We start from the raw sequence: 26,053 nt of genomic DNA on the forward strand, positions 1-26,053 counted from the left end.
GGACCGCAGCTTTTTACAATATATGTAAATGATATAGAAGATGGTATCAGCAATAACATTAGCAAATTTGCTGATGACACAAAGCTAGGTGGTAGGGTGAAATGTGATGAGGATGTTAGGGGATTACAGGGTGACCTGGACAAGTTAGGTGAGTGGGCAGATGCATGGCAGATGCAGTTTAATGTGGATAAATGTCTGGTTATCCACTTTGGTGGCAAGAACAGGAAGGCAGATTACTACCTCAATGGTATCAAATTAGGTAAAGGGGCTGTTCAGAGAGATCTGGGTGTTCTTGTACACCAGTCAATGAAGGCAAGCATGCAGGTACAGCAGGTCGTGAAGAAGGCTAATAGCATGCTGGCCTTCGTAACAAGAGGGATTGAGTATAGAAGCAAAGAGGTGCTTCTGCAGCTGTACAGGGCCCTGGTGAGACCACACCTGGAGTACTGTGTACAGTTCTGGTCTCCAAATTTGAGGAAAGACATTCTGGCTATTGAGGGAGTGCAGCGTAGGTTCACGAGGTCAATTCCTGGAATGGCAGGATTGCCTTACACGGAAAGACTGAAGCGACTGGGCTTGTATACCCTTGAGTTTAGAAGACTGAGAGGGGATCTGATTGAAACGTATAGGCTTATGAAAGGATTGGACACTCTGGCAGGAGGGAACATATTTCCGTTGATGGGGGAGTGCCGAACCAGAGGACACAACTTAAAAATACGGGGTAGACCATTTAGGACAGAGATGAGGAGAAACTACTTCACACAGAGAGTGGTGGCTGTGTGGAATGCTCTGCCCCAGAGGGCAGTGGAGGCCCAGTCTCTGGATTCTTTTAAGAAAGAATTGGATAGAGCTCTTAAAGATAGTGGAGTCAAGGGGTATGGAGATAAGGCTGGAACAGGATACTAATTAGGAATGATCAGCCATGATCATATTGAATGGCGGTGCAGGCTCGAAGGGCAGAATGGCCTACTCCTGCATCTATTGTCTATTGTCTATTGTCTATTGCCTAATGGAAACAACTCGCCAGTATCCACCCTTTCTAAGCCAAGCATAATCTTGTAAGTTTCTATTAGATCTCTCCTCAACCTAACGAACGCTAATGAGTACAATCCCATGTTGAGAAGGTTGTTACGAAGGTGTACAGTGTGTTGGCTTTCATTAGCAGGGAGTTTGAGCTTACGAGCTGCAAGGTTATGCTGCAGCTGTATGGAGTACCGGTTAGATCACACTCGGAATATTGTGTTCACTTTTAGTCACCTAATTTTAGGGAAGATGTGTAGGGAAGTTGCCAGAGGAAACATCACAGAAGCGCTTCACAGGAGGCTGCCAAGCACTGAGGATGTCACCGAGACAGGGGACGAAATGTCTGCAACACAAATTCCCAGTTCAGCGAACAGAACCACAACAGGAAGCTGTGTAAGCTGAGAGAGGGTACAGAGGAGATTTACCTCGATGCTGCCTGGAATGGAGGGGATGTCTTAGGTTGGGGGAGCTAGGGCCTTTCTCATTGGAGCGAAGAAGGATGAGAGGTGACTTTATAGAGATGTTGAGAGGCATAGATAGAACGAATAGCTAGACACTTTTTCCCCAGGTCAGAAATGACAGGGCGTAATTTTAAGGTAATTGGAAGAAGGTTTAGGGGAGATGTCAGAGGTAGGTTTTTTACTCTGAATGGTGAGTGCATGGAATGCACTTCCAGGGTTGGAATGAGAGTCAGATACATTTAAGGACATTTAAGCGACTGCTGAACGAGCACATGGACGGCAGTAAATTGAGGGGTGTGCAGGCTAGTCTCATCTTCAAGTTAGATAAAAGGCTAGTACAACATCGAGGGCTGAAGGGTCTGAACTGTGCTGTATTGTTCTACGTTCTCACTCCAGAACGATGCAGCAGCAGTATTGGAAGAAGAATATTGCGTCAAACCCCTTGACCCTTCCAGAGATGGGCACTGTCGATGGAAACTCGGTTAAATTCTGCCAGCAATCAGGTGATAGCCGGGTGGGGGGAGGGTGGCAGCCGTGAGACTGAACTTGCTTACTTGAGGGTTTTTAGTTTTGGTTGTTACATGCAATGAAGTGTGAATCATTGTTTCAGCAGTTGGTTCTGTGTGTTGTTTCTGAGTCAGTGACCAAATTAAGGCGATTCACCCACAACCAGAGCAAGAGGCTGGGATTAATATTGACTCCACTGCATTCAGCATGACACCACGTCAATACTGTTAGAAAGGGAAAGCTGACACCAACTCCTACCCCACCAGAGATCTCAAACCAAAACACCCAAAGACAAGCGCATCACCCTATAATCTGCAAAATTAATGTGAAAAGTGGTGTAACCTGCTCTAATGTTCAAAAATAAATCCCTGACACTTTAAAATCAACAAAAATCCATTTATTTATCCAACAGTAACGGTGAACAGATTAAATAATCTATTAACAAACCAAATAAGTCCCTTCTAACTACTGACTGTTCCGGAATAAAACAAGATTCTCGTGATATGATGATCCAATAAATATGATTCCCTCTCGTAACAAGAAATAGAATTTAGTCTCAGATTACAGTCAGGTTACGTGTCTCTTGGAACACTCTGTGCCGCCTTCTGTTGAATCTTCTGTCAGGAATGCCCTTCTCAGTTTTATTTAAATGATGCATTCTCTAATACAGAGATGACTGACATCCAATTTCCCCCCCCCTCAATAGAACTGAGGACTCTTGGCTCTCGCGAGGGGGAGTTAGAGATCTGGGTGTTCAGTCGATTGTACCCTGAAGGTGGCAACACAGGTCAATGGAGTGGTCACAAAGGTTTCATTCGGCGGTGTGTAAATAAATTGTTTCCTGGAAGCCAAGTGATTTGACCAGTTACATCACTCCTGGATACCTCTGCCTAAAACAACTAAAAAAAAGTTAGGGTCTGGGCGGCACGGTGGTTAGCACTGCTGCCTCACAGCGCCAGAGACCCGGGTTCAATTCCCGCCTCAGGCGACTGACTGATTGGAGTTTGCACATTCTCCCCGTGTCTGCGTGGGTTTCCTCCGGGTGCTCCGGTTTCCTCCCACAGTCCAAAGATGTGCAGGTCAGGTGAATTGGCCATGCTAAATTGCCCGTAGTGTTCGGTAAGGGGTAGATGTAGATGTAGATGTAGGGGTATGGGTGGGTTACGCTTCAGCGGGGCGGTGTGGACTTGTTGGGCCGAAGGGACTGTTTCCACACTGTAAGTAATCTAATCTGAAAATGTTTTGAGGGGATCTGGCCTGGTCCATAACACTGAACACCTGCAAATTGTGTCTCCAGGAAGGATGTAGTGAAACTTGAAAGGGTTCAGAAAAGATTTAAATGGATGGTTGTGAGGTTGGAGGGTTTGAGTTACAGGGAGAGATTGAATAAGTTGCAGGTATTTTTCCCTGGAACATCAGAGGCTGAGGAGTGACCTGGGAGATATTAATAAAATTATGAGGGACACAGATAGGGTAAATAGTCAAAATCTTTTCCCCAGGATGGGGAATCCAAAACTACAGGATTAGGATGACGGGGAAAAGATTTAAAAGGGACCTTTTCACGGAGAGAGTGGTGTATGTATGGAATGAGCTGCCAGAGGAAGTGGTGGCGTCTGGTACAATTTCAACATTGAAAAGGCATCTGGATTGGAACATGAATTGGAAGAGTTTCGAGGGATATGGAGAAGTGCTGGCAAATGGGATGAGATTAATTTAGGATATGCAGTCAGCATGGACGAGTTGGACTGAAGGGTCTGTTTCCCTGCTGTGCATCTCTTGACGCGAAGTCTCGAAAAGATACCACATTGCTTCAACCGAACACTGAAACCCAACGTTACTGACAGATTCTTTGTGTGTGAACCCGAGAGGCCTGGTCGTAGAGATGTACAGCACTGAAACAGACCCTTCGGTACAACTCCTCCATACTGACCAGACATCCAACATTTAATCTACTCCCATTTGTCAGCATTTAGCTCATATACCCATCCAGATGCTTTTTAAATGTTGTCATTGTACCCGCCTCCACCACTTCCCCTGGCAACTCATTCTGTACATGCACCACCCTCTGTGTGAAAACTTGTCCCTTGAGGTCCATGCTAAGTTGCCTGTAGTGTTAGGGTGGGTTACTCTTCGGAGGGTCAGTGAGGACTTGTTGGGCCGAAAGGCCTGTTTCCACGCTGTAGGGAATCTAATCAAAAGGCGCCTGGATGGGTGTATGAACAGGAAGGGTTTAGAGGGATGCTGGCAAATGGGACTAGATTAATTTAGGATATCTGGTCAGCATGAATGAGTTGGACCAAAGGGTCGGTTTCCAGCACTTGGCCTATATCCCTCTCAACCATTCCTATTCATGCCCCCATCCAGATGTTATTTAAAGGCTGTCATTGTACCAGCCTCCACCACTTCTTCTGGCAGCTCATTCCATCCATGCGTCACCCTCTGCATGAAAAGGTTGCCCTTTATGTCCCATTTAAATCTTTCCCCTCTCACCATAAACCCTCTGGTTCTGGACTGCCCAACCTCCAGGGAAATGACCTTGTTATTTACCCTATCCATACTCCTCATGATTTTATAAACCCATATAAGGTCACCCCTCAACCTCTGACACTCCAGGGAAAACAGCCCCAGTCTACTCAACCTCTCCCTGTAGCCCAAACTCTCGGCAACATCCTGGTAAATCATTTCTGGTGGAGAAGTCAATGATTTGGGTTAACACCTGAAACACTGACTTCACTGCTGGTGCTGCCTGGCTTGCTGTGTTCTCACAGCCTCCTGCTTGCCTACTTTGGATTCCAGCATCTGCAGTTTGTTTTTGTCTCTAACGAATGGCAGAGCAGACTCGATGGGCTGAATGGCCTAACTTCTGCTTTGATGGTCTCACAGGCTTAGGTTTGTGCAGATTGTTTCAGTGGGAACGTGCAGTCCTGGGCTCAACGAGCAGTAACGCCCAATGGATCAAAGTTCATAGAATCACAGAATCCCTACAGTGTGGACACAGGTCCTTCAGCCCAACAAGTTCAAACTGACCCTCTGAAGAGTAACCCACCCAGACTCATTTCCCTACCCTATTACTCGACACTTCCCCTGACTAATGTACCACACCTACACATCCCTGATCACTGGGACAATTTAACTTCACCAATCCACCCTACCTGTACACCTTTGGGCTGTGGGAGGAAACCGGAACACCCAGAGAAAACCCACGCAGGCACAGAAGGAGAATGTGCAAACTCCACACAGATAGTTATCCCAATAGTGGAATCAAAGCCGGGTCCCTGGCACTGTGAGGCAATGCTACTCACCACTGAGCCACCGTGGGAGTGGATGCAGTCCAGCAGAAAACAAAACCAGCCCACCAACTCTCCCATTGTCAGACTGGGCAGGAGGTTCAGTCCTGGGGGTGACCCACAGCAGCCTCACCGGCAGAAACCGATTGTTGGGAGCGCTGGTGCCTCTGCAAGTTGCAGGCCTGGGTGAAGGCCTTCCCGCACTCAGGGCAGCTGAATGGCCTCTCCCCAGTGTGGATTCGCTGGTGCTTCAGTAAGTCAGAGGAATTGCTGAAGGCCTTTCCGCACTCAGGACAAGCGAATGGCCTCTCCCCGGTGTGGACCCGTCGGTGGATCAGCACGTGGGAGAAATTGCTGAAGGCCTTCCCACACTCGGGGCAACTGAATGGCCTGTCCCTGGTATGGACCCACCGGTGGGTCAGCAGGTTGGAGGCCTGGGTGAAGGCCTTCCCACACTCAGGGCAGCTGAAAGGCTTCTCCCCTGTGTGAACCCGCCGGTGGGTCAGCAGGGCGGCGGAATCACTGAACCCCTTCCCACACTGGGCAAGTGAATGGCCTCTCCCCTGTGTGGACACTCTGGTGCCTCAGCAGGGAAAAGGCCTACGTGAAGGCCTTCCCACACTTAGGGCAGCTGAAGGGCTTCTCCCCTGTGTGGACCCGCCGGTGGGTCAGCAAGGCGGAGGAACTGTTGAACCCCTTCCCACACTCTGGGCAGGTGAATGGCCTCTCCCTGGTGTGGACCCGTTGGTGCTTCAGTAGGTCAGAGGAATTGCTGAAAGCCTTCCTGCACTCAAGGCAGCTGAAGGGCCTCTCCCCTGTGTGGACCCGTTGGTGCCTCAGCAGGGTGGAGGAACTGCTGAACCCCTTCCCGCACTCTGGGCAGGAGAATGGCCTGACCCCAGTGTGACTGCACTGATGAGCCTCCAAGACAGACAGGACATGGAAGCCTTTCCCACAGTCGCCACACTTCCAAGGTTTCTCCACAGGGTGGTATTCCTCTGGTTTCTCATTGGCTGAAGCTTCAGCGGCACACAAACACATGGACAGTCCCCTCCTGCTGTGAATTCCTCTTTCCAGGCTGGATAACTGTTTTAGGTTCCACACTCGCTACGCTATAACTGTAGGATCTCTCATTCAGTCCCACTGATGCTGAAAACTTACTGAAACAGGGACCAAAAAACTTTGCTCCTTCTCACAGAATCTTAGTCAAAACTCGTGACAGTCCCAATGGACTGAATGACTGTCAAACATTGACTTGAAATTGAGGACAGCAGACGCTGGAGAGTCAGAGTCAAAAAGTGCGGAAAAGCACACCAGGTCAGGCAGCCTCTGAGGAGCAGGAGAGTCGGCGGTTTGGGCATAAGCCCTTCATCTGTTGATTTTTAAACTTCAGTTTTCAGATCAAATACTCTGTAAAAAGAGATTACAAAAGTCATCATTGTCACTGAGAAGGTCTATAGCCTTAAAACTTGTCTTTAAACATTTAGACTAAATGTAATGCTGAATTATAGAACACATTTATTACACTAGAAGATAGACAGACAGCAAGGCTCAGAAAAGGGGGGCATCTGAAAGAATGTAAAAGATAGGGACATCTGGGCTTACCAAGTGATAACAGGATGCTGTAAGACAATTAACAACGTTTGCCTTAGCATCGGTGAATCTGTATGAACAGAACACCAAGTGATAACATTCACAGCCGTTCCCTTGTGAAATTAATGACAGTATCGAGTTTCGTTTCAGGGTCAGAATCAAATACTATCAAAAACATTGTAATTAACTGTCAGTTGCTATCAATTATAATGGATTCGTATACCCCTTGCAAGCAGGGCAGTCACAGAGAAAATAAATCTTTGCTGTTACAAAACCCTAACTTGAGAGTTCAAAAGGACACTAGAGAGAGAGACACCATTTTAGTGCTGAGGCTGTTGAATCCAGTAGGAAATTAACTCTTCGTGCTCAGCTGGTATGGATCGAATTTAATTGCATTTTGAGAAGCCAATTCTGGTTATGAAATGCAAATTCTGTAAAAGGAAATACTGATAAAGCTTTAACTTACTTGCTGTTTTTACAGACTGCCCCACTGTCAGTTCTAACTAATTCGATCTTACGTCTTATTTGAATTTGAATCACAAACTTGAAAAGTAGGCATGTTTCATTCGAAGACGAATGAATCAGTTTAAATGCAACCTTACGGTAACATCTCCGCCTCAGGTACAGAATGGTTTAGTGCTTAAAAAGCAGGAGTCTGCTCCCAGCTTAGAAATTATTTGAGGTCGAATATTGAAGAGGTTCTTGCGCAATGTGTCGGGAAGCCATTTTATGATTGAACGTTTGCCCTCCTTACTAAGAAGCTGTTTTATAAACGAACTGTATCTGACATATGAGATGTGCAAGGTTATCTTGTGAACTCTCCAATTAGCTGAGACTGGTACCTCTTTATGAGAGGAGTTTATCTCGCTCGCAGGCGCCTAACTCAGCTGTTTTTCCCACCTGACGAATGGCTTAGGGCCTGTAGGAGTGATTAGTCAAGCTTCACAGACCTGTCAATTAGCTTTTCTTCTTTATGAATTATTGTCTTTCACTGTTATCTGTCTAATTAAGAACATGCAATTTCTTTTTCAAAATTTTGTACAAAGGAAGCCACTTTGTATCAATACATTGGAGTAGCCTGCTGGGCATTTGAACAGCTGGTAACCTACTCTCCTAGATTATTAGAACCAAGTTAGTTTAGCTTATAGGTATCAATGTTATGTTGTCACAGTGATGCTAGTAGTGAATAAAGGGGATAACTAAAATTATGCTAAACTGTCCATAACAGGTTTTTATTCCAGACTTCCAAACAGTACGATTTCTGGGACGAACCAAGAGGGAGGCTTTACAGGTCTGAGTCCACAAGGGATTCCCTGGTGGGTCTCAAATCTCCACTTTAACATCAGTCCAGGGTAGAAATTCAGAACAAGCAATTCTTTTTCTGCAGAACAATCTTTTCTTTTGTTATTCCACAAAATTAAAAGCACCATCCCAATGTCTCTTCCCCCTATCCATTCTCACTCCACTCTAATTTTCCTGAAGGATGCTAATTCAGGATCTTACAGGGCCAAAAAAGTAAAAACATCTCTTTTGAATAACTCTCCCTGAAAGTTAACATCTTTCACGACATTGGGATACTGCTCAGTGTGAGCAGACCTGATTTTGGGAAGCAAAGAAAAACTGTATAAATTCAGGATAAACCCGCAATACAGCGTCTTTAGAAACAACCAGACACGGGGTCAAGGCATTGACACCAACACCAGTGAGAAACGAAACATACAGACGTGGCAAACCATCAGTCTTTAATCTTTTAGAATGGGTTGTAGGTATCATTAATATGTAAATCTCAGAACTTCTTACAAATCACCTTCTCGAGATAACTTCAGGTTTGTAAGAAAAGGTGACACCTCAGCTCAGACAATGCATTAAAGGTATGAGGTCACAGTCAGTCTGTATCCCAATTTTGAATCTGACAAGTTCTGTTTCCAAAGTGACATTTATAAAATACTATATGCATGCATTGCCTGCATTGACTACCAGCAGATTACGCATTTTTGAACAAAATCAAACTTTTGGGTCAGAAATTGGCTAGCTGAAAGAAGACAGAGGGTGGTGGTTGATGGGAAATATTCATCCTGGAGTTCAATTACTTGTGAGGTACCACAAGGATCTGTTTTGGGTCCACTGCTCTTCGTCATTTTATTAATGACCTGGATGAGCGCATAGACGGTGGGTTTGTAAATTCGCGGATGACACTAAAGTCGGTAGAGTTGTGGATACTGACTAAGGATGTTGTCAGTTACAAAGGGACATAGATAAGCTGCAGGGCTGTGCTGAGAGGTGGAAAATGGAGTTTAATGCGGAAAAGTGTGAGGTGATTCACTTTGGAAAGAGCATCAGGTGGCAGAGTACTGGGCGAATGGTAAGATTCTTGGTAGTATAGATGAGCAGAGAGATCTTGGTGTCCAAGTACGTAGATCCTTAAACGTTACCCAGGTTGATAGGGCTGTTAAGAAGGCATACGGTGTGTTAGCTTTTGTTAGTAGAGGGATTGAGTTTCAGAACCATGAGATCATGCTGCAGCTGTACAAAACTCTGGTGCGGCCAGATTTGGAGCATTGCGTACAGTTCTGGTCACCGCATTATAGAAAGGATGTGGAAGCTTTGGGAAAGGTTCCGAGGAGATTTACTAGGATGTTACCTGGTATGGAGGGAAGGTCTTAGGGAGGAAAGGCTGAGGGGCTTGCGGCTGTTTTCGTTAGGGAGAAGAAGGTTGAAAGATGACTTAACTGAGACATAAGATAATCAGAGAGTTAGATTGGTTGGACAGTGAATGCCTTTTTCCTTGGATGGCAATGGCTAGCACGAGGGGATATAACTTTATATTGAGGGGTGATAGATATCGGACAGATGGTCAGAGGTAGAGTCTTTCCTCAGTGTAGTAGAGGTGTGGAACGTACTGCCTGCAATAGTAGTAGACTCGCCAAATTTAAGGGCATTTAAATGGTCATTGGATAGGCATATGGACGAGAATGGAATAGTGTCGGTTAGATGAGCTTCAGATTGGTTCCACAGGTCGGTGCAACATTGAGGGCCGAAGGGTCTGCACTGCGCTGTAATGTTCTATGTATTTATAAATGTAATTCTGCAAATACAAATTCACCCTATACACTTACATGCATGTGTGCGTGCATGAGAGAAAGCAAATGTCTATGTCTGTACTGTTTATCTCTGTCTGTTTGATAACAAGTGCTTTATTTCTGTAAGTGTTGTTATAAATCAGAGTTGGGTACTAATAGTTAGATGTAAGGGAAAGAGAATTCCTCAAGTTGGGTACCATAAGAATCCTGGGAGACCTTTATTTCTGGCTTACTTCCCAATGAACAAACATTAAACACACTCATCTATTTATTTCTAATTGTGTTTCATTTTTCTTGTTTATTCCCCACTCCGATGAGTCTCTCTGTCTGGGTGGTTGACAGGCTGGGGCAATGTGGGTTGGGCCTTGAGTGACTGAATGTTTTATTGTTCTGGAAGGTGGAAAAGAGGGTCAAAGCTTCAGCAAAAACCCAGCAGAGCTGAGGACATACGACACCTTACTCTGTGGGAACAGGGAGATCAACAGAGGACAGAGAAATCAGGACCTGAAATCCGAGCTGACACCAGACTCCCCTGTGATCAGTGCTTTGATTAGCAATGCCAACCATCTACCTTTACTGAGCTTCCCATTAAACTTCTCTGTAAGGAGTCTCAGATCATAATTATTCTCTTCAATGTGTGCAGCCAATTCATTCACTTTTGTTACAATGCAGCACACATTCAGCTTTTACTTTTATTTTTTGTGAAATTTTGAATCCAGCTTTGATTGCTGGTACATTTATCCTCCTTGTCCCTTTTTATCATTCTCTAACGTTCATTTTCCACATCACCACACTGCTCACCGGCCTTGATTTGGATTGGCCATGCTAAATTGCCCATTGTGCCCAGGGATGTGCAGGTTAGGTGGGTTAGCCAAGGGAAATGCACAGTTATAGTTTCGCAGTGATAGAAGCAGGAGTAGGCCATTTGGCCCATCCAGCCTGCTCTGCCATTCATTAAGGTCATCATCTCAGCTCCTCCTATCTGCATTGTCCCAACTACCCTTTCATTCCCTATAATGCAATAACCCAGCCAACTGTATCCTGAATATACTTAATAAAGCTGCTGCTACTGCTTCCTTGGGCAGAGAATTCCATAGATTCACCACATTCCAGGGAAAGCAGTTCTTCCTCATCTCTGTCCTAAATCTACTTTCCCTAATCCTGAGGCCATATCCCCTAGTCCTAGTCTAATTCACCAGCAGAAATGACAGTACAGGATAGGTGGGGTGGGGGTGGGGGTGGGTCTGAGTGGCATGGTCTTCAGAGGGGTCAGCGTTGCCTTTATGGGCTGAATGGCCTGATTCCACACTGTAGGGCTTCAATGCTTTACCAAGGTTGTGTGTGCTCTGGATGACAGCTCCCAGAACCTCCCACTTTCTGCAAATGGAAAGACAAGTCCCACCCTGCCCTCTCGTATGTGTGTTCTCTAACTGCTTAATCATTTCTAGTGAATACAGCCCACACCTCCCACTGCTGCCTGTAACCTTTACAATGCTGATGAAACAATGCAATACCTGCAGTACTGAAAATTGTAAGGCTTCTAACGATACCAATTACTGATTCACTGCACCTTCTGATGGACAGCGTTGGAAATACAATGTTGAAGGCTGAATGAAATGAGCAGTTTAAAACAAAAACCCACCTAACCCTTCACTAGGTTCTCCACTCAGCACACTGTACTTACTGCCAGTAAACCTGAAAGCACGTCATCCCCACAGTGCAATGAATTCCCACTTTCCACCAGAATTCCAGATGTGCTCCCTCACTCAGTTGCTGTCTCACAAACGAAAGATTCCATTGTAACTTCTGCTCCCAGTCAGGGCAAAACATCTTTGAAAACTACTCTGGAAGTCTAGTCTTCACAACCACACTTCTACTTTCACTGAAGACGATTAGAGTCATACAGCACAGAAACAGACCCTTCGGCCCAATCAATGGTGCCGACCAGATATCCTAAATTAATCCAGTCCCATTTGCCAGCATTTGGCCCATTTCCCTCAAAACTCTTCCTATTCATGTACCCATCCAGATGCCTTTTACTGTGTTGTAATTGTACCAGCCTCCATCACTAACTTTGGCAGCTCATTCCACAGAGATATCACCATCTTTGTGAGGAAGTTTCCCCTCAGGTTATTTTTAAATCTTCCCACTCTCATCTCAAACCTACGCCCTATACTTTTGGACTCATATTTCCTTGGGAAAAGATCTTGGCGATGCATCCTATCCAAGCCCCTTATGAACTTCTATAAGGTCACCCTTCAGCCTCCAACACTCCAGGGAAAATAGACCCAGTCTCTTCAGCCTTTCCCTGGAGCTCAAACCTTCCAATTCTGGCAACAGCCTTGTAAATTCTTTCTGAACTCTTTCAAGTATCACAACATCTTTCCTGCAGCAGGGAGATCAGAACTATGCGTGGTATTCCAAAACATGGTCTAACTCAATGGACTGACCAATGGAGGAAAGCATACCAAACAGCTCCTTCATTATCTGATCTACTTGCGATTCCATTTTCAAGGAACTATGAACGTGCTCACCAAGGTCTTTTTGTTCTGCTTCACTCCCCAGGACCTTAGAATTGGGTGTATAAGTCCTGCCCTGATTTGCCTTACCAAAACGCAAAATCTCATACTCATCTAAATTAAACTCCATCTGCCACTCCTTGGCCCATCTGCCTATCTAATCAATTCTAATTTATATCAAACTTTCTTTCCTCTCTCATTCCCAGAAAGCTGAAAATCTCCATCCCTCAGACTCTCCCCCATTCTCACTTTGCTGAACCTAATTCCTCTGTCCCTCATCCTGAAGGGTCTGGTCCATGCTGATTAACAGGCCCACACTCAGGGGGGGATATAATTGAAACAGACAGAATACTGAACAGCCAGGACAGAGTGGACATTGACAAGATGTCTCCATTGGTAGGAGAGACTAGAACTTGAGGGCACAGCCTTCGAGTAAGGGGAAGACTTTTCAGAGTGGAGATAAGAATTAATGTCTTCAGCCAGAGAGTGCTGAATCTATAAAATTCATTGCCACAAGAGGCCAGGTCACCGAGTATATTTAAGACTGAGATAGATAGCTTCTTGAGTATTAAGGGAATCGAAGGTAATGGGGAGAAAGCAGGAGAATATTGTTGAGAAATTTATCAGCCATGATTGAATGGCGGAGCAGACTCGATGCGTTGAATGGCGTAATTTCTGTTCTCATGTCTTATGGTCTCACACAGTGTGACAGAATTGGGAGCAGGGGTAGATCATTTGGTTTTTCGAGCCTGCACCAGCACTGAACAGATCATAACTGGATAGGAATATACTTACATCTGGGTGGATAGGTTGAGATGTTTTTCACTGGAGTGCAGGAGGTAGAGAGGTGACTTTATAGAGGATTATAAGATCATGAGGGGGATAGATGAGGTGACCAGCAGGTGTCCTTTCCCTAGGGTGGGGGTTTCATGATGAGGGAGCAAATTTTGAAGGGGAGAGGAGAAAGATTTTAAAAAGATGAGGAGAACCTTATTTTTAAGAAAGTGGTTTGTGTGTGGAATCAATGTCCAGAGGAAGTGGTGGATGCAGGTCCAGTAATAATGTTTAAAAGACATTTTGATAAGTACATGAATAGGAAAGGTTCAGAGGAATATGGGCCAATCACTGGCAAATGGACCAGTTTAATTTGAGAACATAGCATGGACTAGTTGGACTGAAGGGTCTGTTTCTGTGCTGTAGGATCCTGTAGCTGTTCTCTACTGGGGTCTGAAAACTATTTTCTTGGAGATCCAAGATGGCGGTGGTCTGAGTGGTCTGCTGTGTTGGGCTCTGTGCCATGTCCTATGGCAATGTGGACCTTTACCACCACCACTACCCCCACCCCCCCAACCCCAACCCTCCTTCGGAGAAAGGAAATACTAATATAAACTTCGTGAACATCTGGAGCTGCTAAAATTGTGGTTTGACAGCTTTAAGACCAGGATGAAAGCAAATGAAGGAAAGGGGCCAAAAGGGGTGCAGCAGGCAGGGCACTCCCCTCCTGCATCGGGGGGTGCCTGGAGCCATTGCTCAAACTCCCAGGGCGGCCCCTTTGGATTTAATGGGGCAGCAGCAGTTACTCTCGGAGTTTGCCAATTGAACGAAACACATTGATGAGAGATCGAGCAGCTGGGAAGGATCCATTCCCATGCGTAGAGAGATTAATAATCAGGGCCGAAAATAAGGAGCCAATTCAAGAAATTTGGGGTTCATTCAGCCAAGCTAATGTAGAACTGTTCACAGAAAATTGTGATGGAAGTCTCTCGAGTTATTTTGATGAGAAGTGCTGATGTTGCTAATACAATCGATAGGATGAACGTAGATTGGTCAATGTATTTGGTGACAGTTCTGTTCTAGCCCTGTGAGCGAAACCTGGATCTGAAGGAGTAGAAGGGACATTTACAACATCGATCTGAAATTGGACACGTGACAAGGAACAGAGCCATCATTAATAGTTGGCTTTTGAACTGGAGAAGGTTTCTCGTGAAATTCGCTTGAGGCTTGAGGTATGCAAGGTCAAGATAATTTAGGTAAAACATGGAAACACTATCCTCATTAGTAGACAGTGAAAGGATTACAAGACACAAATTAAACATTTTCGACAAGTGATACAGGGAACTGAGAAGATAAGTATTATAAACTATGAACAGCAAAGTTCTGGAGCACAACACTTACATTCAAAGACCGAAAACATCCAGGCCTGATTAATCAGATTGCATTGTGGTGCTTTTTTGCAAAACATCCACTTGCAATGTCCTACAAAAGAGTGACAAAACCCATCCCTGTCAGCCCAGGATAGAAAATCCGAAGGGATGAACGTTTGCTGATTTTCTGAAGATTCACAGAGCTTAGACTGGGTTTTGGTGATTGTTTCTTTTCCACTCCGAGGAGCCGCAGTGGTTGAGGCGTTGAGTTGGGGAGAATAAAATGTGCCCGTGAGCGGCATGTGGGGCTATTTCAGCTTCCCCTCATCTGACTGCGCTGTGAGTTGACTCCGATGTTCTCAGGGACATTTACTGACGCGAGACAGTGAACGGATTCTCATTCCCGCAGATCGGGAATTCAAACCGTATGCCGGCTTCAGGACAATAAGAAGATTAATTGGGGTGTGTGAAGAAGCTGTGAGCTGCATTTCAAACAGGTAGGTGGAATCAGATGCATCATCCATTGCGCCCCGGCCCTGTGCGTATCGAACGCCACCATGCTGCAGAGTTCTGACGTTAACACGGACATGCGCAGCAATGGGTTCATTCACAAGGTGAACAACCAAAGATAATCACCGTCACTGATTCCCTTCCACAGGCCCAACTTTGTGAAGCAGTATCTTTCACTGGCAAAGGAAACACCCTTGTCCTCAGGTGCCTGCTTCATTTCGATCACGATTTCAAGCACCTCACTGTTCTAGTCTCATTTCCAAACACTTTGCTCATAGCCTCAAAAGAAGCTCTGCGGGTATCGGCTTGCTCCACCCGAACAGGCAGTGGGTTGCAGATTCCCACCAGTCCCAATTTGAGTGAAATATTTTTCCCCCTCCACTGATTTGAATCTTAAAGAAGAAGCCGGGGAGCAAACTCCCTTTCTTTTAGACGACATTTCTCATTTTGTACTCGGCAGGGTTCACACCTGCGTGGGGAAACCGCAATGGATTTCATGTACATCGCATTAACCACTCGGCCCACGAATACAGAACCACACTGACAGCTTGACTTCCCAGGTCTGTCTGCCTATGGAGCTGAGAAAGAGTGAATCATCGCAGAGTTTGTTTGAATCCAATCACTTCACAGTGATTCGAAAGGGTTAAATATCGGCACATGGTGTTTGCAGATATCTAGGTGTTTCACCCCAAAAGATGAAATGAACTTTCAGTTAGAAATTGCAGGAGGAACTCAGCAGGTCAGGCAACATCTGTGGAAAGAGAATCGGAGGCAACATTTCAGAATTTTGTTTTCTCCGACAGGTCCTGTCAAACCTGCCGAGTTTCTCTTTTGGTCTCATCTTCTCAGCATACGCAGTCCCTTACGTTTGACATTAAGTGAATTCGAAACCCCTTTTGGAGAAGATTTCCGTTTGGGGAACATTTTCCTGACCCCATTAAAAGCGCACAGCTTCGAAGCCAATGAAGAGCAGCGAACACACCCCCCTTGCGTGGGCTCGAATCACCAACCTTTCGGGTAACAGCCGAACGCGCTGACCAATTGCGCCACAGAGACAGGCGCAGGCGGCACCATCGCTTAGTGATTTTATAATTCAGCCTCCCCGCCTAGAATTACAATTGTCGTCTATCAGTTTAACTTTTCCATAATCAAGCCTGGGAGATGTATTCTGGAGATACCGGGGGCTGTCTGCAGACACATCCATGTCACGAGGAACTAGCTTTCTTACTCCGGGGCCGGCGCCCTTCCAGCCTTTCAGTGTTTTGCCTGTTCCCGAGTTCTCTCATTGGCTCGGAGGCGAGAAGGGGTTTGAATTCCTGATGTGCAGGAACGACAATTCTTTCAATGTCTCAGATCAGTTCATGTGCTGAGAACATCAGAGTCAACCTCCCGGCCTCTTCAACAAGGGGACGGTGTCTGGACTGTCTCTGCTCAATCGGACCGGTCATCTTTCATTCTCCTCTAAATCCGCTTCCCAAAGTGTTTCTAAAGGTTCACAAAGCTGGAGACTGGGATTTCTGTTTTGCTTCATGAAGATTTGAACATTTTTCCACTTCCTAACTGACAATATTTTGCCAAAATCTCTTCCAATTGTACGCCTTGCCTCATGTCCAGGGATGAAGAATTTCCATTTTGGGGAGACATTCCCAAGGTGGAGAATGTTCGCTTTGGAGCAAAGAAGGATAACTGGAGATTTCCTGGGGCTGTTGGTCATGATGGGAGAAGAAGCGGTGGGAATGGGCAGTTTTATGATCAGAAGAACCAATTGCCACTGACCAGAGTCAGTTACCAGAGGACAGGGATTGAAGTTCTTGAATGAAAAGCAGCACTTGTGCCTAATAAACACAGAGAATACTGCAGAAAGCCAACGGGTCGAGCAGCATCTGTGGAAAGGGAAACAGAGCTGACGTTGTGAGTCTGGTACGTTGTTTGTTCAGAACCCGAGTTTCCTGCATGGCAATCAATTCCCAGACATGAGAAAACGGGTCTTTATTGAGACGGGTTTTGTGAAGTTTGAGCGATAATGCAACCAACAGGAAGTCATTTAAAATCGCCAGCGAAGAAAGCATAGCCAGCAGGTTACCACCCTGGGCGGGGGAGCCCCAAAGGATCTCTACGCCAACACATTAAGTGTTCGGCCACAACTACACGCCCAAAGTTGTGGTCTAAACTTTCTCATGGAATAGTTCTAACAGGAAAGGTGAGTATTGGGATTGTCCTGTCCGCGCCATAGCCCCAACGTTTCCTGTTCCCCTGGATTTGATCAGGACAGAGGAGGCTGATGGGAGATCGAATTGAACTAAACACATTGATGAGAGATAGAGCGGCTGGGAAGGATCCATTCCCATGCGTAGAGAGATTAATAATCAGGCCCGAAAATAAGGAGCCACTTCAAGAAATTTGGGGTTCATTCAGCAAAGCTAATGTATGACTGGTCACAGAAAATTGTGATGAAAGTCTCTCGAGTTATTTTGATGAGAAGTGTTGATGATGCTAATACAATCGATAGGATGAACGTAGATTGGTAAATGTATTTGGTGACAGTTCTGTTCTAGCCCTGTGAGCGAAACCTGGATCTGAAGGAGTAGAAGGGACATTAACAACATCGATCTGAAATTGGACACGTGACAAGAAACAGAGCCATCATGAACAGTTGGCTTTTGAACTGGAGAAGGTTTCTCGTGAAATTCGCTTGAGGCTTGAGGTATGCAAGGTAAAGATAATTTAGGTAAAACACGGAAACACTATCCTCATTAGCAGACAGTGAAATGATTACAAGACACAAATTAAACATTTTCGACAAGTGATACAGGGGACTGGGAAGATAAGTATTATAAACTGTGAACAGCAAAGTTCTGGAGCACAACACTTACATTCAAAGACCGAAAACATCCAGGTCCTGATTAATCAGATTGCATTGTGGTGCTTTTTTGCAAAACATCCACTTGCAATGTCCTACAAAAGAGTGACAAAACCCATCCCTGTCAGCCCAGGATAGAAAATCCGAACGTTTGCTGATTTTCTGAAGATTCACAGAGCTTAGACTGGGTTTTGGTGATTGTTTCTTTTCCACTCCGAGGAGCCGCAGTGGTTGAGGCGTTGAGTTGGGGAGAATAAAATGTGCCCGTGAGCAGCATGTGGGGCTATTTCAGCTTCCCCTCATCTGACTGCGCTGTGAGTTGACTCCGATGTTCTCAGGGACATTTACTGACGCGAGACAGTGAACGGATTCTCATTCCCGCAGATCGGGAATTCAAACCGTATGCCGGCTTCAGGACAATAAGAAGATTAATTGGGGTGTGTGAAGAAGCTGTGAGCTGCATTTCAAACAGGTAGGTGGAATCAGATGCATCATCCATTGCGCCCCGGCCCTGTGCGTATCGAACGCCACCATGCTGCAGAGTTCTGACGTTAACACGGACATGCGCAGCAATGGGAACATTCACAAGGTGAACAACCAAAGCTAATCACCGTCACTGATTCCCTTCCACAGGCCCAACTTTGTGAAGCAGTATCTTTCACTGGCAAAGGAAACACCCTTGTCCTCAGGTGCCTGCTTCATTTCGATCACGATTTCAAGCACCTCACTGTTCTAGTCTCATTTCCAAACACTTTGCTCATAGCCTCAAAAGAAGCTCTGCGGGTATCGGCTTGCTCCACCCGAACAGGCAGTGGGTTGCAGATTCCCACCAGTCCCAATTTGAGTGAAATATTTTTCCCCTCCACTGATTTGAATCTTAAAGAAGAAGCCGGGAGCAAGCTCCCTTTCTTTTCGACGACATTTCTCATTTTGTACTCGGCAGGGTTCACACCTGCGTGGGGAAACCGCAATGGATTTCATGTACATCGCATTAACCACTCGGCCCACGAATACAGAACCACACTGACAGCTTGACTTCCCAGGTCTGTCTGCCTATGGAGCTGAGAAAGAGTGAATCATCGCAGAGTTTGTTTGAATCCAATCACTTCACAGTGATTCGAAAGGGTTAAATATCGGCACATGGTGTTTGCAGATATCTAGGTGTTTCACCCCAAAAGATGAAATGAACTTTCAGTTAGAAATTGCAGGAGGAACTCAGCAGGTCAGGCAACATCTGTGGAAAGAGAATCAGAGGCAACATTTTAAAATTCTGTTTTCACCGACAGGTACTGTCAAACCTGCCGAGTTTCTTTTTTGGTCTGGTCTTCTCAGCATTTGCAGTCCCTGACGTGAGACATTAATTCAATTCCGAAACCCCTTTATGGAGAAGAATTCCATTTGGTGAACATTTTCCTGACCCCATTAAAAGCGCACAGCTTCGAAGCCAATGAAGAGCAGCGAACACCCCACCCCCCCCCCCCCACCTCGGGAGGGCTCGAATCACCAACCTTTCGGTTAACAGCCGAACGCGCTGACCAATTGCGACACAGAGACATGCGGTGTCGGGGGCTGCACCATCGCTTAGTGATTTTATAATTCAGCCTCCCCGCCTAGAATGACAAATGTCTTATCAGTTTTCCTTTTCCATAATCAAGCCTGGGAGATGTGTTGTGGAGATACCGGGGACAGTCTGCAGACACATCCATGTCACGAGGAACTAGCTTTCTTACTCCGGGGCCGGCGCCCTTCCAGCCTTTCAGTGTTTTGCCTGTTCCCGAGTTCTATCATTGGCTCGCAGGGGAGAAGGGGTTTGAATTCCTGATGTGCAGGAACGACAATTCTTTCAATGTCATTCACACACATAAAAGTTTGTGGGTTGAATTTGTTCTTGTAGAATCGCATTTTATTTTGCTCAAAAACTCAAACACGTAAGATTCTGTAATACCACGATAGAAATAGAATTCGTCTGACCTATCATTGGGACACAGACAGACTTTAACTTAACACCTTCAATGCATTATCTGATTGAGATGACACCGATTGTTAAAAGCTATCTTGAGAACGTAACTTTTGAAAAGTTCTGGGATTGAATGAATCAAAACTAACATGGTCATTCTAAAAGATGGTAGAGGTCAGCTAAAGTTGTTTAATATTCCATTCCATGACACTGCAATCCTGTTGCTACAAAGTCTGTGTGTTATGATTCTACTCCACAACCAACCGATGAAGGAGCAGCGCTTCCAAAACTAGTGATTCCAGATAAACCTGTTGGGCGGCAACGTGGCATTGTGTGATTTTTAACTTTGAAAATCTGTCCGTAATGCCAACATCTCCATACTGCGCATGCTACTCGGTGTCAGCAATGCACTGCGCATGTGCCACGGTGTCAGCAAAACATTATGCATGCTCACGCAACAAGCGGAAACACTCCGTGACCTTGTTTTGATGGACCAATGAGAAGCTCTGGAGGACTGGATGGCGACTGATCCTCCTGCCAATCACAGTAAACCCATCGTCTGGATGCGGATGTTGGACCATGAATTTCTGAAGTTGCTGCTGTGAGTCCAACACACTCTTTTCTCAACCCCTTTTCCGTTCCGGGGTTGAGCTATTGACTTGCAGGGACTGAAGGGAAACGGAGTGAATCCAGGGAGAGGACAGACTCTGGGAAAGTTAGTTCAGGTCTTTTTTCAATGGCAAATACAGGAGAATTGACATTTCAGGCTCGAGCCTTTCATCAGCAATGATGTGTGGATGAACAAAGGGGCCTCTGCGTCCTTCTAATCCAGTCAGTGCAAATTGTCAGACAGTTGCAGCAAGTAGTGAGCAAGGCAAGTGGTATATTAGCAAGAGGAATTGAGTTCAGAAGTGGGGACGCCTTCCTGCAGTTATGGGATCATTGAATATATTCAAGGCTGAGTTCATCTGATTTTGGAGCAACAAAGAATTGGATGTTTATGGGGGAAGGCAAGAAAATGGTTTTCAGACCATTGCAGAACAGTTACTGAGTCAAACAGCACAGAAACAGTCCCTTCAGTCCAACTACTCCATGCTATGTTCTCAAACTAATCTAATCCAACCTGCCAGTGTTGGGCCTATATCCCTCTGTCACAAAGCTGGTCCTTGTACTAAAAGCTGGTCCTTCTTCTCAAGGATGCTGTGTCCTTGGTTTTTTTTCAGGGGGGTGGTAAAAAGACCCGGGCTCTGAAGCGCCTGGTTTAGTACAGAGATGAAAAACGGTATTGGGAGGCATTTTTGGTTATATGTGAACAGATGAGACTTGAGGCCAAAGCTTTTACGAAAGGGGCGTGGTCAGTCCTGAAAGCTGAAGTCTCGTTTGGGTGAGTTAAGCAGTGGTCTATGTGGAGAAAGGCTGCCAACATTGTCTCCTTCTGCCCTTCTAACTTCAACTGTAAGCCTCTGTTTCAGTTTTACTTTGTTTAAGGGATTTGTTTTTTTTTGGTACTGTTGTGTACCAGCATTGCGAAGAGTGTTAAGAGTTTCTCCACAGCTTGTACTGTACTTAATAAAGTTTGGTTGTTCACAGAAGTTGGCGTATTGCAGTGTAAGAAGCTCAAGCAAAAGAACTTAACAAAGGAACCTAAGGGATGAGTCTTTCATGCAGAAAGTGGCGTGTTTAAGGAAAGAGCTGTCAGAGGAAGTGGTGGGTGCTGGTACAATTATGACATTAAAAGGCATCTGGATGGGTATACGATTAGGAAGGGTTTAGACGATATGGGCCAAATACTGGCAAATCGGCCGAGATTAGGTTAGGTTATCTAGTTGGCAAGGATGAATTAGACTAAAGGGTCTGTTTCTGTGCCTAATATCTCTATCACTCTGGCTTGCCATTAACATTTGCCACATCTGCATGTACAGTTTCTCTCTGGTGTCAGTGTCAATGCCTTGATATCTCATTCTTAACCGGACTGGCAGTGATGACTTTTGTAATCTTTTCTTACAGACTATCTGAAGACAGAAGTTTCAAAGTCAACAGATAAAGGGCTGATGTTCAAAATGTTGATTCTCCTGCTTCTCTGATGCTGCGCTTTTCCAGCGACGCAGTTTTTGACTGACTCTCCAGCGTCTCCAGTCCTCCCTTTCACGTCATTGTCTGACAGTTACTCAGTCCATCAGGACCACAACAATTTTCAACTATGATTCTGTGAGAAGGAGCAAAGCTTTCTTTTTGGTTCCTGTTTGAGTACGGGGGGCACTGGTTGAAAGACCCTACTGTTGCAGCGCACTGAGTGTGGAGCCTGAAACAACTCTACTGCCTGGAAAGAAGAATTCATGGTGGGGTTGTACACGTGTGTGTGCAGCTGAAGCTTCGGCCATGGAGAAATCAGAGGAAACACAACCTGTTGAGAAACTATGGAATTGTGGCGACTGTGGGAAGGACATCTGTGTCCCATCTGTCCTGGCGGCTCATCAGTGCAATCACACTGGGAAGAGGCCATTCTCCTGCCCCAAGCGGGCAAAGGGCTTTACTTGCTCCTGTGTCCTGCTAGCCCACCAGCATATACGCACTGGTGAGAGGACGTTTTACTGCTCCGTGTGCGGGAAAGGGTTCACTTGGGTGGACAACCTCCAGACCCACCAGCGATGTCACGCAGGGGAGAGGCTCTTCAGTTGCCATGAGTGCGGGAAAGCCTTCAGCGACTCCTCCAACCTGCTGACGCACTGGCGAGTCCACACGGGGGAGAGGCCCTTCAGCTGCCCAGAGTGTAGGAAGGCCTTCAGCAATTCCTCCATCCTGCTGGCCCATCAGCGGGTCCATACGGGAGAGAGGCCCTTCAGCTGCCCAGAGTGCGGGAAGGCCTTCAGCTGTTCCTCCTCCCTGCTGACCCACCGGCGAATCCACACAGGGGAGAGGCCCTTCAGCTGCCCAGAGTGTGGGAAGGCCTTCAGGAAATCGTCCCACCTGCTGGCCCATCAGCAGATCCACACGGGGGAGAGGCCCTTCAGCTGCCCAGAGTGCGGGAAGGCCTTCAGCTATTCCTCCTTCCTGCTGACCCACCAGCGAATCCACACGGGGGAGAGGCCCTTCAGCTGCCCCGAGTGCGGGAAGGCCTTCAGCTATTCCTCCTCCCTGCTGACCCACCGGCGAATCCACACTGGGGAGAGGCCCTTCAGCTGCCCAGAATGTGGGAAGGCCTTCAGGAAATCGTCCCACCTGCTGGCCCATCAGCGGGTCCACACGGGGGAGAGGCCCTTCAGCTGCCCAGAGTGTGGGAAGGCCTTCAGCAATTCCTCCAACCTGCTCTCCCATCAGCGGGTCCATACGGGGGAGAGGCCCTTCAGCTGCCCAGAGTGTGGGAAGGCCTTCAATAAGTCCTCCAACCTGCTTGCCCATCAGCGGGTCCACACGGGGGAGAGGCCCTTCAGCTGCCCCAAGTGCGGGAAGGTCTTCAGCAGTACCTCCACCCTACTGAGACACCAGCGGGTCCACACGGGGGAGAGGCCTTTTGACTGCTCTGAGTGTTGTAAGGCCTTCAGCAATTCCTCTGACCTGTTGTCCCACCGGCGGGTCCACACCAGAAAAAGGCTATTCAGCTGCCCCGAGTGTGGGAAGGGGTTCACCCGCTCCTCCAACCTGCTGGCCCACCAATGGGTTCACACCGGGGAGAAGCCGTTTGCCTGCCCTGACTGTGGGTGGAGGTTCACGTTGTTCTGCAACCTGCGGAGGCACCAGCAGGGGCACCAGTGCATCCAACAATCAGATTCCACCAGTGACACTGCTGTGGGTCACTCCCAAGGCTGAACCTCCGGCCCATTCTGACAGTGGGTGCAGTGAGCTTTTTTTTGTTTTGTGCTGGACTCGCACCACCCTCTTTCCCCCCCCCCCCCAACAAGCCCACCTACATGGCTCAGGGGTGGCATGGTGACTCCGTGGTTAGTACCACTGCCTCACGATGCTGACCTGGGTTCAATTCCACACTCGGGGTGACAGTCTGTGTGTAGCTTTCACGATGCCCCCCCCCCACCCCCCCACCCCGCCCCAGCACGTCTGTATGGGTTTCCTCTGAGTGCTCTGGTTTCCTTCCCATGGTCTAAAGGTGTGCAGGTTAGGATGGATTGGCCCATCTAAATTGTCCCATAGTGTTCAGGGATGTGTAGGTGTGGTGCATTACAGGGGTAAATGTAGAGGAATAGGGATAGGGGAATGGGTCTGGCTGGGTTACTCTGCGGAGGGCCAATGTGGACTTGTTGGGCCAAAGGGCCTGTTTCCATACTGTAGGGAATCTATTCTTTCAAAAAAATTCCTCCAAGCAATATTGATAAAATATGCCGAGTTGGACAAAGTATCCCATCAAGTTTGAGACAAACCCAGAGTTGAAGAAGTCACATGACACCATGTTAGAGTGCAACAAGTTTATTTGAAATCACAAGCTTTAGGAGCATTGCTTTTTCACGAGTGCTGCTCCTTCATCACTTCATCTGGTGCCATGTGACTTCTGACCTTGTCCACCCCAATTCAACACCAGCACCTCTGCATCAGAGTTGACGAATTAGATTGGATTTTATTCGGCCTGATTTAGTGAGATGTTCATTTGGAAACTCAAAACTGTCGGACCGACAAAGAGATGCGAATCATAGAGTCCCACAGCAGGAGACAGGCCCTTCAGCCCAACATGGTCCACGCCGAACAAACTGTCCATCAACACTAAGCCCATTTCCCTGCACTTGGCCCATTTCCTTCCATACCTTTCCTATCCACGTATTTGTCCAAATGTCTTTTTAAATGTTGTTAATCGACCCACCTCAACCACTTCCGCTGGCATTTCATTCCATATGTGTACCACCTTCTGCATAAAAAGAAACATTGCCCCTCACATTCCCTTTTATTCTTTTTCCTCGAACCTTAAACTGATGCCCTCTAGCCCTCACTTCCCCAACCCTGGAGTAAAGGTCTGAGTGCATTCATCCTCTCACGATCTCTTCACTTCTCTCAGGGCCTCTCTCAGTCTCTCATGCTCTAAATAAAAATATCTTAGCTTGTCCAACCTCTCCCTTTTACAGAGACCCTTGAATCCTGGTAACATCCTTGTGTATGTCTTCAGCACTCTTCCAAGTTTAATAACATATTTGTTATAGACACTGCCCTGTCTACATATTTTGTTGGAAATATAGGACCTAATCCAAACTGGATAATCTGGCTGATGGGACAGGAAACCACTTCCTTTCTTGAGAGACAAGTCTCCTGGAAAGAACTGGCTGGCTGACTGATGTACTGACCCTCACAGTACCCAGCTGCCCTCAGTTATCTGGAGGGAGTCCACACATTTGCCTAAGGTGGTGCTTGAAACCTTTATTATCTTTGGGATGGATCCCCATTCATTCCGTGCTATGGAGTCATGCAGCCTGGAATCAGACCAACCAGTCCATAATCCCGAACTAAACTAGTGCCACCCATCTGCTCCTGGCCTGTATCCAGTTTGTTCATAGTTTTGTTCAACGTGAGAGTTGGACAAATAAATAGCTGATTGTTGATTTTAAAGTGTTGGGGATTTATTCTTATCACTAGAGACGTTTACACCACTTTTAATGCTAATTTTACAGATTATTAGGTGACACGCTCCTCTGGGAGTTTCTGTTTGAGAAAGGTGGTGCTGTCAGCCTTCGCTTTTTAAGAGTATTGACGTGATGTACTGCTGAATGCAATGGAGTCAACATGAATCCCAGCCTCTCTCTGTGGTTGTGGGTGAATCGCCTTAATTTGGCTCTTAACTCAGAAACTGCACACAATTAACTGCTGAAACAATGATTTACACTTTATTGTATGTAGCAACCAAAAATAAAACTCCTCAAGTAACCAAGTTCAACCTCACAATTTGGCTATCACCCAATTGATGGCAGAATTTAACTGAGTTTCCACCAAAAGTATCTGTCTCTGGAAGTGTCCAGGGATTCAATGCAGCATTCTTCTTCCAAGTACTGCTGCCACATCATTCTGGAGTTGAATTCTGGTGGAGATTCCTCGCTTTCAAATCTGTGATGTGATGCTTCTTTAGATTCTAACACCACCTCCCCACATTTCTGGAGATCTCCGGTCTGTCGCTTACCTT

The 26,053-nt window shown here is 46.3% G+C and overlaps 1 protein-coding gene and 1 long non-coding RNA gene across 6 annotated transcripts in view; one reads left to right on the top strand and one right to left on the bottom strand.

The window, feature by feature from the left end:
* LOC140460563 (uncharacterized) overlaps nt 1–23,845 on the top strand; it is a 28,914-nt gene extending 5,069 nt beyond the window's left edge. For 2 of the 5 annotated variants that reach the window (XM_072555151.1, XM_072555152.1), the window contains one exon: nt 21,949–23,845. In XM_072555151.1, coding sequence (XP_072411252.1) covers nt 22,321–23,748 — 1,428 coding nt within the window. In that variant the 5' untranslated portion in view covers nt 21,949–22,320 and the 3' untranslated portion in view covers nt 23,749–23,845. Of the gene's footprint in view, nt 1–20,459; nt 20,543–20,570; nt 20,657–21,400; nt 21,649–21,948 lie in introns of those variants that run through there. The other 3 variants (XM_072555154.1, XM_072555155.1, XM_072555153.1) reach the window with 3 other exon arrangements.
* On the bottom strand, nt 2,374–14,755 carry LOC140460562 (uncharacterized). The gene is made up of 2 exons (XR_011954195.1): nt 14,646–14,755; nt 2,374–6,688 (listed from the first exon to the last, which is right to left on the bottom strand). It is a non-coding gene; the product is annotated as an uncharacterized lncRNA (long non-coding RNA).
* Nucleotides 23,846–26,053: the final 2,208 nt, after the last annotated feature.

Source organism: Chiloscyllium punctatum, chromosome 36 (genome assembly GCF_047496795.1).
Source record: "Chiloscyllium punctatum isolate Juve2018m chromosome 36, sChiPun1.3, whole genome shotgun sequence".
NCBI lineage: Eukaryota > Metazoa > Chordata > Chondrichthyes > Orectolobiformes > Hemiscylliidae > Chiloscyllium > Chiloscyllium punctatum.